Below are 12,863 nucleotides of genomic sequence, written 5' to 3' on the forward strand. Positions count from 1 at the left end.
GGCTGAAGAAGAAAAGATTTGACATTGGCTTTTCAGTTCATCAATGAGAGTAAATGGTTTTAATATAATGTTCATCATTATTACTAACTTGCATTTTTTTTCTGTAGGTTTGAGAAATTCTTATGGTTTATCAGCAGTGAAAACTATCTGGTGATAGCAGGCCGAGACCAGCAGCAAAATGAGTTAATTGTCAAACGTTATCTTAAACCAGGTTTGTATTAACTATTTTTTTATCCATAAGCGATTCTTGAGTTTATAGTTGCTTTTATTAAATTAATTAATAAAATCTTTTATTAATAATAAGTTACTTTTATTAAATTAAAATACAGTTCAAGTGTTTGATGTCTATTACAACGTCATTTGGGATGATTTCTTTATCTAAGCACCTGAAAAAAAAAGATCATAGTGAAAAATTACCATTAAGCACATCAAAGATCACTTCACCTGCTAAATATATTCTCCCATTAGTGTCCTAGTGCTGTTACACAGCTTGGAAGATTACCAGAAATTCAATAATTTTTTTGAGTAACTTTTCCAAGTTTACATTAAGGCACCAGTCAGGTTTGGCAAAAACAAAGGAAAATACACCTAGCTGGCAGTTTTTATGTTATAAACCATTCCAAGATGCTTTGAGATGGAAGAAGAAATTTGACATTGAATGAGTTAAGGAGATAGTTGGACAGATGGTCTCGGGTAGGTTTCAGAGAAATTATTTCTACTAGTCCGGTGGCTGAATTGGCAAAACTGTCACTGAATAATAGGTTTACACATAGCAATTAGTTATTAAGATAATTATTTAACAAATAAGAATCAATTTTGTTATCAGAAATTACTGGAAGTGAACCTACTGCTACCACTTTGCTTATGGGTTTGACAGATCCAGTAGAATTTACATGTTTTTTTTAAATCGGGAAGTTGGAGCAGGGAGTTGCCAATTCAGCCATTTGACCAGTTAGATTATGGTCCATCTCTACCATTTGCCCAATGAAATTTCATATTCCTGAAGTCCTCACATAACAAAACTACTTTGTTCTTAGCCTTGAAAATTTCATTTGAACCAGATCTATGACTTTTTGAGGGGAGAAAGTTCCAGATTTCTTCTAGACTAATGTTTGGAGAGAGTATTTCCAGCTTTTAGTCTTAAATAACATAACTCTGTTTTAAAATTATTCTCCCTTGATCTAGATTACCACACTAGATAATCAGACAGAATCCCTTTTTCTTTTAAAAGTGTTTCATCGAGTCTTGGAGGATACTGATCTTGAAATTTGGTGCCCAAACTGAACATTGTATTCCAGATGGGAATCTGACCAGAATATTTATCTACTAAAGCAGCAATTCACATTTTGGTATTTAAATCCCTTTGAAATGAACATTTTTCTGCTATAGGACCCCTTCAATACATTAACTTCTTTTAACTGAAGATCTGTACAAGTGGAGATTATACATGTGGCTTCAAGCAATTAAAAGTAAGGTTGAGAATATGGTAGCACAGTGATTAAATTACTGGAGCAGCATCCAGAGCCCTGGACTATTAATCCAAGGACATGAATTTAAATCTCACTATGGCAGCAGGAGAATTTAAATTCAAATAATGAAAATTAACCTGGAATAAATTCTAGTATCAGTAAAACCTGTCTGTTTCATTAATATCCATCAAAGTTGGAATGTACTCTCCTTACCTGGTCTGGACTATATCTGATTGGCTCTAAATTTTTATATGAAATGGCCTAGCGGATCACTCAGTTCAGGGACGAATTATGGATATTACCAAAAGATGGCCTTCAACTAATGTTAGCATTATGTGTATCCACACATCCTGTGTCCATTGGCATGTACCTATTTATTAGGTATCCCAAACACTTTTCACCCATCTTGAACCCAGGAGCACCAAAACCCCTTGATGCACCACCAGCTTAATGTTGTTCATATGGTGACCTTTATTTCAGTTGTAGTTATAATTTTGTTTTCCAGGTGACATTTATGTACATGCTGACCTCCATGGTGCTACCAGCTGTGTCATCAAGAACCAAAAAGGTAAATTCATTTACCTTCAACATTGCAAACTTGGATATCTGTTAGTTTTATTCTTTTCTCACATAAGCTTTATTCTTTATTTGTAGGGGAGGCAGTTCCTCCACGTACATTGACGGAAGCTGGCACAATGGCAGTTTGTTATAGTGCTGCTTGGGATGCACGTGTAATTACTAGTGCTTGGTGGGTTCATCATAATCAGGTAATTGGCTATTGTGGATTTCTTTCATAGTGTTACACTGCAGAATACTCAAATTAGATGTTCCTTAGATGATTTGTTGTTTAAAAATCACAACTAACGTTTTGATTGCTATGAAAAAATGTAATTATGTAGCATCTTTCATGACTTCAGGACATCCCAAAAACATTTCAAGGACAAAGAGAAATGTTTGAAGTGTATTAGACAATATGCATACAAAGAGCAATGTGATGTGAACAGATATTCTGTTTGAGGGTAGCAGGGAAATCTCCCCTGGTCTCCTCCAAATTGTGATCTTATTATCTGCTTAAAATGGGGTTATGGTTTAATGTCTCATCTGAAAGATTATGTCTCCAAAAATGCAACAATTCCGTATTGTTGCACTGGTGTGCCATGTTAGATTTTTGTTTAAAGTCTCTGGACTGGGTCATCAAAATGAAAAATGTGCTAATACTTACATGTTACTTTAAATATTGTGGGGTAGATTTTCATTTTTATTATCAGGATTGTGATCTGACAGAAAAGGTCATCTACCTATTGAAATTAACGGAATGGAAATAAATAATTCACTCTGCCATTTTATGAGCCAGAGGACGAACATGAAAATCTACAATTTATTCTGGTTATGCTCTATGTTGCCTTTAAGAAATTATTTTTCAGTATTTTGTTTTAGATTTTATTCCATCAGTGCCACAGTATATTTTCTGGCACAAATTACATGCATGTGTCCTGCTACAGTGTGAATGTTTGAACACCAGAAGATGCATCAGATTTACTTTCTCCCAGTTCTCCTTCTGCCTGCCATTTGCGCAGAATATTATGGCTGTAATTGGTAATTCATTGATAGGTAACTATGGGCATAAACTGGTCTCCAGTAATTGGTGGTATCATTGGAGAATGGATCATATTCTTTATTTCAGACTGTTTTAAAGTAAGGAAAAACAAATCATGATGTGTCATTTTTAAACCTTCAGGTATCAAAAACAGCACCTACAGGAGAGTACCTGACCACAGGAAGTTTCATGATCAGAGGTAAGACGTTTGTTAGAGTCATTCATCTTAATTGTTGAATTGATAATTTGACATCTTTTGATCACAATGTAATATGAGTATTTTAAGTTTTCAGCAGTTGAGTTGCCCCAACATTCTTGAGCTCCAAGTCCTATTTTTATACATAAATCTTCAGCTGTGGAAAAGAAGGTACTTCATAACATTATTGATCCCTTTTTTCTGGTAGCTGTGTGAAGGCAAAGACCAGGTAGACTATTATCTCCACACAGCTAGAACATCTTGATAAAAGATTTTTTTTCATTAACTTGCGTCTATTTTATTGGGCTTGATGTTCTATTGAGCAATGTTATTGCAGTTTTTTTTCATTATTTTGATCTCACAAACAGTGCAGGTCTAATGTTCTTAACTTTCATACTTTCAGGTAAAAAGAACTACCTCCCACCTTCTTACCTTATGATGGGATTTGGCTTTCTATTTAAGGTAGTATATTAATACTCACCAGTAATTTGGGATGAAATGAAACTGTAATATCAAGATCTCCTAACTACCTTTGACAACCACAAAATATTATGGCAGGTCACATTACGAGGAGTGTACTTTCTAAGAGGATTTTTAAAAAATTGCAGATGTTAGAAATTTGAAATAAAAACAAAAAATGCTGGAAGCACTCAGCGGGTCGGGGAGCATCTTTGGAAAGAAAAACCTTAATGTTTCAACTTTAATGTTTCAGGTTGAAGATCCTTCATCAGAATTAGAAAAGAGAGAAAACAAGTTAGGTTTAAATTGCAGAGAATTGGGGAGAGGATGGATACAACAAAGGGAATAGCTAATAGGGTGAGGCCAGGGTTTCCATGGGGATAAGCAGTAGAATTCATCCAGTCAATGAGTTTATGGGGGCAGTTAGAGAAAAAAATGGAACAAATGCTCTGAGATGAGGGCTGTTAGAAACAGATTGGATGACAGCTTTGCAGAGCACCTGTGTTCTTTCTGCAGGGCCAGTTTGGAGCTCCCTGGTACCTTTCACTTAAATTTTCCATCCCACTCTCACTCAGACACTGTCTATGGCCTCCTGCACTGTTACAATGATGTCCAGTGTAAACTTGAGGAACAGCATCTCATCATCCACCTGGAAACATTGCAACCTGCAGGATTCAATATTGAATTTTGCAGTTTTTTGAGTAACTCTATTTCCTGTCTGTCTGTGTCAGAACTGTCAGTCTTACTTTAAGTTGATCCATCTGTGATATTGGGTCAGTTTTTCTCTCCTCTGATCCAGTGGGCTTGTCCTATGGTCCTGCATTTTGCACCTTTTCCCTGTCCTTCGTGTTCACACTCTCCAACTGTCCTCATCTCAGTTTTTGTTCCTTTTTTCCCTCTCTGGTGAAGGCTGCGTCCTCAGCCCTCTACCCTACTCTCTATACGCTCATGACTGTGTGGCCAGATTCTGCACTAACTCCATGTACAAGTTTGCAGATGATACTACTGTTGTAGGCCGTATCTTAAACAGCGATGAGTCAGAGTACAGGAAGGAGATAGAGAGCTTAGTGGAATGGTGTCATGACAACAACCTTTCCCTCAATGTCAACAAAACAAAAGAGCTGGTCATTGACTTCAGGAAAGGGGGCGGTGTACATGCACCTGTCTACATCAATGGTGCTGAGGTCGAGAGGGTTGAGAGCTTCAAGTTCCTGGGAGTGAACATCACCAACAACCTGTCCTGGTCAAATCACGTAGATGCCACGGCCAAGAAAGCTCACCAGTGCCTCAGAAGGCTAAAGAAATTTGGTTTGTCCCCCTTTGACTCTCCCAACTTTTACTGATGCACCATAGAAAGCATCCTATTTGGATGTATCACGGCTTGGTACGGCAACTGCTCTGCCCAGGACCGCAAGAAACTGCAGAGAGTTGTGGACGCAGCCCAGCGCATCACGGACACCAGCCTCCCTTCCTTGGACTCTATCTTTACCTCCCGTTGTCTCGGTGAAGCAGCCAGCATAATCAAAGACCCCACCCACCTGGGACATTCTCTCTTCTCTCCTCTTCCATCGGGTAGAAGATACAGGAGCCTGAGGGCATGTACCACCAGACTTAAGGACAGCTTCTACCCCACTGTGATAAGACTATTGAACGGTTCCCTTATACAGTGAGATGGATTACGGCCTCACGACCTACCTTCTTGTGACCTCGCACCTTATTGCACTGCACTTTCTCTGTAGCTGTGACACTTTACTCTGTACTGTAATTGTTTTTACCTGTACTACATCAATGCACTCTGTACAAACTCAATGTATCTACACTGTGTAATGAATTGACCTGTACGATCGGTTTGTAAGACAAGTTTTTCACTGTATCTCGGTACAAGTGACAATAATAAACCAATACCAATAACAATGACCTCCACAACTTATTCCCAAGACAGCCCAGACCTCACCCAATCATTATCCTGTATTCCCATTATCCTAACCGTCCCTCCCCCAGCTTCTCTGCAATTTCAAACTAACTTGATATCTCTCTTTCCCAGCTCTGATGACCAGTTCTTTGACCTGAAATGTTAGCTCTGTTTCTCTTTCCACCAATGCTGCCTGACCTGCTGTATTTGTATAATGTTATTTGAAATGGGAGGTTCAGGTTCTTTGATGTGTAGAATAAAGCAACAAGAACTTAAAAAGAGAACAATCTTCTCCTCTAACTCTTCAAGCACAGTGTGTAAATAGTGTAATGGTTGGTTGAAATTATTGCTTTTCTATTTGTGTAATACTGCTTTATAAGTCCTATTTGCAAGCTTGTATTAATGTATTTTAATGAGCCATTACACAGTTTGAAATGTTTTGAATTTTCTTTGTAATTAGTTTTAATTGGCTTTGTTTTTTTGTAATTTAATGCCAATCTCACCAGCATCATTTATCCATATCCCACCACAGGCATCCAAGTGGCCTTTCTAGAGTGAAATTACCATTGTGCCAAATTAGTTTCAGCTGTTAATTTGCTACCTTTAAAATAGCACAAAAGCCTCAAGGCACTTCATAGGAGCTGAGCCTTAAAAGGAGATATTTTTGGTCAATGAGGTAGCTTGTAAAGATTGTTTTAAAGGAGGATAAAGAGGCAGAGAAGTGGAGAAATTTGAGCAAATAATTACAGAATTTAGGGGATTATCTGAAGGACTGAATTTCATTGCATCTGGGAAACTGAAATTGAACATATCCAGATATCTTGAAGGATTTTGAGCTGGAGGAGGAGATTAGAAAGGGGTGAGAGACAATGGAGCAATTTAACAACGAGGTGAGGACTGAGGTGTTGCTTAACCAAGGAGCCGATAAAGATCTGCAAGTCCTGAGGAGATTCGTGAAAAACTTGATGTCGGGTGGGCAGCAGAGTTTTCAATAACCAAGTTTATGGAGAGTGAGGATTAAAAGCCAGGAGATAACAGAAGTGTGGATGAAGGTTCTGGCAGCTGATAAACTGAGGCAGGGGCAGAGTGAGCATTGTTACAGAGATGGCAATAATTGAGTCTGGAACTTGACTTGGGTCACCTATGAACCAAGGCTGAGAACAGCCTGGTTCGGTTTTAGACGGAGGGGGAGAGAGAGAGCGTCAGTGGTTAGGGAACAAACATTGTGACAGGGATGGATGTTGATGACTTCACTAGTATTTTGTTGGAGGAAATTAGAGGCAGTTTTGTGGTGGAAATCCACCTCTAATAGGATTGGGTTGAGATTAACTATCTTGGACCCTTACAATCAGCAAAAAGAGATCAAATTCATTCTATCTTTGTCAGGATCCCAGAATTCCCACTGTTTGTTTACTGATAATTAGAGATGCTGCCAATGAAGGTTAAATTCATCTTATTTTGTAGAAGTTTGTGTATTTACTGTTATAAATTTAGCATTACTATTACTATTTCTCAACCTGGTTACAAAGATTCTGTGGTTTGTTTGTACTTAGGTTGATGAGCAATGTGTTTGGAGGCACGTAGGTGAGAGGAAGGTTAAAGTGCAGGATGAAGACATGGAGACAGTAACCAGCAGCACTTCTGACCTTTATTCTGAGGATACAGTTCCTTTAGGTAATGCATGAAATGACATACAGAATTAGATTACAATAGGTTCTGAAGAATTACTGGAGAGTGTTTGCCCAATGCAACTTTGTTCCAGCCTAAAGTTGTATTTGTCTAGTATTTTGATTGTAAAGGAACTAAGGTTTTTCTGTTAAATGTAGTCTCTTTGTGGGGGAACAACGCATTTCATAGCATCCTGATATAGCAAGAGACTGTTTGGCTCATTGAGTCCACACTGGCTCTCAGAGGAATCCTGTCAGTCTCATTCCCTCACATTTCACTATAACCTATTCTCTCACTTACCCATCAACTCCACCCTGTTCCTCCTACCACCTACCTACAGTGGCCAATTGACCTACCAGCCAGCAGGTCTTTGGGATGTGGGAGGAAACCAGAGCAACTGGGAAAAACCCACATAGTCACAGGGAGAATGTGCAACTTTACACAGATGGCACAGGAGGTTAGGATTGAACCTTGGATGGATGGAGCTGTGAAGAAGCAGCACTGACTGCAGCACCACTGCAGTTTATGTTTTGTGCAGAATTCTTCATAGTGACTATGCATCTGTTGAAGGAGGAAAGGATATTACAACACAAGGTGAAGGCACATTTAATTAAGTGGCTCTATATTTTCATGTGTTTTACTGTTTCCCAACCAGCAAATAATAGGGTAATCCATTCTCCATTTGGCTTTAAACACATTGTTGGGTAAGGTAAAACAAACAATTGGTTAAAATCAAATTATATCCCTTTAAGAAACTTCTTAGAGCAAATTCATTTGGTTGTCCTTTACAACTGAGTTTTTTTCATACTTTTAAGTATCAACTCATGATACTGATCATAGAATGCATGGTATTTAATGCCCTTAAAGACAGGCTTACCTCATTAAAAATTATCTTGCTGCTGACACGGAATTGAGAATGCAGTTTTGAAGTTCTGTTAGAAAGACTATCTTTTTTGAAAGTTAAGAACTTTCTGTAGATAAGAACAATGTCAGGGAGTAGGTTGTTGAAAGAATGAATGCTGGAAATGTGGATATAAAATTGGAATATAATTTCCCAACATGACAAATGGTGCACTGGTGTAAGTTGAAGCCTCAGCTTGGAGGATTTGCCATGAAAGTTAAGAGCTTAAGACTAACCAACACAGAGCTATGATGTCTATTTGTTGACCCGCTTGTAGGGTAAAAGGACTTTCTCTGAAGAAATTGCTTAATGATGCAGTCTTGGATCTAGGATACCTTGGTAAGCTTGTACTGTAGGACAAGCCACCATTGGTTAAGCCATCTGCAACTTTAACACTTGATCACAAACAGTTGGATGGAGGAACTTAGCGGGTCAAGCAGCATTTGTGAGGGGAAAGGAATTGTCGACATTTCAGGTCAAAAGCCTGCATCAGTCCTGAATTGATGCAGGGTTTTGACCTGAAACATTAACAGTTCTTCCCCCCACCACCGCTTCCCCCCCCCCCCCCCCCCCCCCCGCCACACATGCTGATTGACCCGCTGAGTTCCTCCAACAGATTATTTGTTGCTCCAGATTCCAGCATCTGCAGTCTCTTATGTCTCCATTTAACAACTTGATGACCTGTGCACATGCTTTACACTGTTAGTCCATTGGTGCCACAGAAGGTTCTGTTGCAGTCATTCATCCAGTCTTTCCTGATCCTTAGACTAAGAGTTTCACTGTGGTTTGTCACAGACTAAAGGAAACAGCAAAGAATAACCTTCGTTTGCTGAATGATAGTTGTTGTGTTGAATGAAAGGGAAATAAACAGTCAATAGCCCCAAAGCAGGAACACAAACATTACTGCTTTATCCAGACACTGTAGAACTTAAGAATATGGCATAACTGTTATATACCTGTGGTAGATAATGTTTTTTTTTGCGGATTATCTGTTACACATAGCTATAGAAAGTATATTTTAATCTTGCTTTTAGTTTCTCAAAATATGGTTTTTAAATGTCTAATTTATGATTTTTAATAAATTATTTTGTTAAGCTGAGTCAGACAATGGTGAGAGCAGCAGTGATGAAGATAACAAGACTGGTATTGAAGTTGAAAACCAATGTGAAGAGATGCAAGGAGATGCAGAGGGTCATGAGGACAATGCTGGAGGTGAATCAAACACTCTACAAGAGGAAGCTGATTTGGAAGATTCTGATGAAACTCAAAATATTGAGGAAAATCAAAGTGAAGAAGAAAATGTAGAATTTAGTTATCCTGATACAGCTATTGATCTGTCACATCTTCAGTCAAAGAGGTAACTTTTATTTAGATTATTTCTAGGTTACAATGCTAGTTACGTTTCTCTTTATTGACAATTTTTGTAAATCGGCTTTTTGTTTAACACGATGAACTGTGAGTGCTCCCTTCAGTCATTCTTGATGAATGGTGAAAGGTATTATGGGTCAATTCCTCTTCCTTCTTGGACGGTCCCTTGGGTTTGACTATGACTTCTATTCCAGTTTTGTGGGTTCTGAGGTAACTGAAGAGCTCATTGTGGAATTGCAGATCCATCACAGATGAGGCAGGAAATGCCTGCCTGGGCGGGTGCATAGTTTGTGAGGTGATCCTCTTCTTTCGGAAGCCTGGACTCAAGGTCCTCAATACCATCCTGAATGCTCCTTCTCCACTTTGAGCAATCCTGGGCTGGGGATACCTGGTCAGGTCACCACATTGAGGCAGAACCTTCAGTTATTACATTCTGAAATCAAGGACTCTCTGCATTGGTCCTGGAATTATTTTCTTATATATTCTATTTGTTTCCCAGTTAAATATCTATTTTTTTCAACCATGCTTTTGGTCACTTCCCTTCCATGCAAGTTCCAGTTTAGTGGTTGAACTTCTTCCCCTTTATACCACTCATACCTTTCATCTCCTGAGAAATACTTGGATTTTGTTTTATATGAAAGGCATCATGTAAACTTCAAAAGAGACAGTTTTGGTGTGATGAACAAAAATCAACTTTTAGAACATAGAACAGTACAGCACAGTACAGGCCCTTCAGCCCACAATGTTGTGCTGACATTTTATCCTGCTCTAAGATCTATCTAACCCTTCCCTCCCACATAGCTCCCTATTTTTCTATCATTCATGTGTCTGTCTAAGAGTCTCTTAAAAGTCCCTTTTGAAGGACAGTCGCCTATACAGTTTAAAATAGCTTTACAGCTTCTCTGGCAGTGAGTTCCAGATATCAACCATTCTCTGTGAGTGAGGAAAAAATTTCCCTTAATTCCCCGTTAGAACTTCTTCCTCTCACCTTAAACCTATGTCTATTTATTTTTGATACCCCTGCCATGGGGAATAGATTCTGACTACCTACATATGTCTCTTATAATTTTATGTACCTCTATCAGATCATTTCTCAGCCTCCTTCACTCCAGGGGAACCATCCCAGCCTATCCAATCGCTCCCCCTAACTCAAGTCCTCCAATTCAGAAAACATCCTGGTGAATCTATTCTGCACTCTCTCCAACACAACCACATTCTTCCTATATTGTGGCGACCAAACAATACTTCAGTCTAACCATTGCGTTGTAAAGCTATGACATAACATCCCAACTTTTATATTTAATGCCCTGATGACAGGCAAGCATGCCATATGCCTTCTTCACCACCCTATCTACCCGTGCTGCCACTTTCAAGGAATAATGGAGTTGAATCACAAGGTCCCTCTATTCATCAATGTTCCTTAGTGCCCTACCATTTTCTGTATACATCCAACCCCATTTTGGCTTTCCAAAATGCATCATTTCATACCTGTTGGGATTAAATTCCATCTGCCAGCGCTCTGGCCAGCTTTCCATCTGATGTGTATCGTGCTGTAGGCTTAGACGACTTCCTCGCTATCCACAACACCACTAAATTTCAAGTCATCTGCAAGCTTACTAATCATACCTCCTACATTCATATCCAAGTCATTAGGATATATATCGCAAACAACGGGGGTCCAAGCATCGATTCCTGTAGTACACCACTGTCACAGACTTCCAGTCAGAAAAAGCATCCTTCCACCACTGCCCTCTGCCTTATATCACCAAACCGACTTTGGATCCAGATAGCCTGCTCACCTTGGATTCCATGTGCCTTAACCTTCTGGACGTGCCTACCACATGGGAACTTGTCAAATCACTGGTGTGTACCATCTATAAAATGCACTGCAATAATGCACTCGGGCTTCTCTGACCACACATTCCAGATCTGGGATCACTTCCACCTAACAGGGAGAGGCAGAGGTGCATGGGAACAGAATCAATTGCAGGTTCTTGTTCAAGTCACACACAATCCATACAAGGACATTGGTCCTTCCTTGTCACTGGATCTACATTCTAGAACTCCATTCCCAATAGTGCTCTGGAACTGCATTCACTAGGAGGAGTGCAGCAGTTCAAGGAGGCAGCTTGCTACTGTCTTTTTGAGTGTATTTAGGTATTAAGTACTGGCCTTGCCAGGAAAATGGTTAAATAAAAAAAAGGCCTATTACAAAGTCATACTGATGAAATTAATCTTAATATTGAAACTCAATCCTAAATCTTATTTTTCAACAGATCTTTGCAGGTACATAGTGCATCTTCTAAAGAAGAACAGATTGCAGAGGTAAGGATAGAATATATCTTTATATCTTTAACATAAAATTTAGGAACATCTTCTTTTCAAGTCCTTTTTCCTTGCATTTGAGTATTCCAGTGAGTGGTAATGTTATTTTTTCACCACTGGGACAAGAATTTGACCCCCAACAATTCTCTGATTGGGACACATGTGCCTGTTTTAAGTGAATTGGATTTGTTCTTTTGGTCAGATTAAAAAGTGTTTACACATTATGCTAATTAGTATCTAATTGGAAACTTCATTCACATGGGTTTCAACAATACTGATTTAGGTAATGTGGAATTATTTCTGGTGCTCTTTTGAGGAGGTGGTTACATTTCTAAGGCATAGGCAACTAACCCAACTCAGAAACAGTGACCTAGAATTTGCAGTCTTAACAATGGCCTTCATTACTGAGTAAAGCATTAATCTCCTGCATATATGCAGTTACATATTAAGCCAGAGGTTGCTGTCAGCAATACCTCGCTCCCATAAAGAGACTGCTGTTATAGATACAACTAATGCAGAATCAGTGATTTATATGCAACTATTTTTATATACTATTTCTGATAGTAGAATAGAATAGATAGAATGAAAGTATTAAGCTTCACAGATCTGGAGTAACAAATATTTAATAACATAACTGAGTCAGAGTTACTGGTGAACAAACTCTCTAGGATTGTGTGTGGAATCTCATTCTTTCAGACTCACTTCTAAACATTGAATGATTTTTAAAATCATAATTTTATTAATCATTTTTAAAGATCATTATATTTTGGCTTCTCCCTTAATCCCATGTTTATATTCTAGTCTCTATTTCATTTTTTATACAGTCATTAAATTATGAATTGTTATGCTTGGTTTATACTTCCTGTTTTGCTTTCAGTGAAATTTCTTCAGTCTTTTCCTCCAGTTTTCCTGCTTGATGCCGACATTGTTGCTGGCCACTAGGGCTGGCAGCTGATTCAAAGTCACAG

At 38.6% G+C, this 12,863-nt stretch overlaps 1 protein-coding gene across 1 annotated transcript in view; it reads left to right on the top strand.

Moving 5' to 3' along the window:
• Window positions 1-12,863, top strand: part of LOC127568054 (ribosome quality control complex subunit NEMF-like) — a 73,442-nt gene that overhangs the window by 42,890 nt on the left and 17,689 nt on the right. The window contains exons 17-24 of the mRNA XM_052011318.1: window positions 108-211; window positions 1,975-2,037; window positions 2,124-2,236; window positions 3,208-3,265; window positions 3,666-3,724; window positions 7,187-7,307; window positions 9,298-9,559; window positions 11,847-11,895. Coding sequence (XP_051867278.1) covers window positions 108-211; window positions 1,975-2,037; window positions 2,124-2,236; window positions 3,208-3,265; window positions 3,666-3,724; window positions 7,187-7,307; window positions 9,298-9,559; window positions 11,847-11,895 — 829 coding nt within the window. The remainder of the gene's footprint in view (window positions 1-107; window positions 212-1,974; window positions 2,038-2,123; window positions 2,237-3,207; window positions 3,266-3,665; window positions 3,725-7,186; window positions 7,308-9,297; window positions 9,560-11,846; window positions 11,896-12,863) is intronic.

Source organism: Pristis pectinata, chromosome 1, assembly GCF_009764475.1.
Source record: "Pristis pectinata isolate sPriPec2 chromosome 1, sPriPec2.1.pri, whole genome shotgun sequence".
NCBI classification, from domain to species: domain Eukaryota; kingdom Metazoa; phylum Chordata; class Chondrichthyes; order Rhinopristiformes; family Pristidae; genus Pristis; species Pristis pectinata.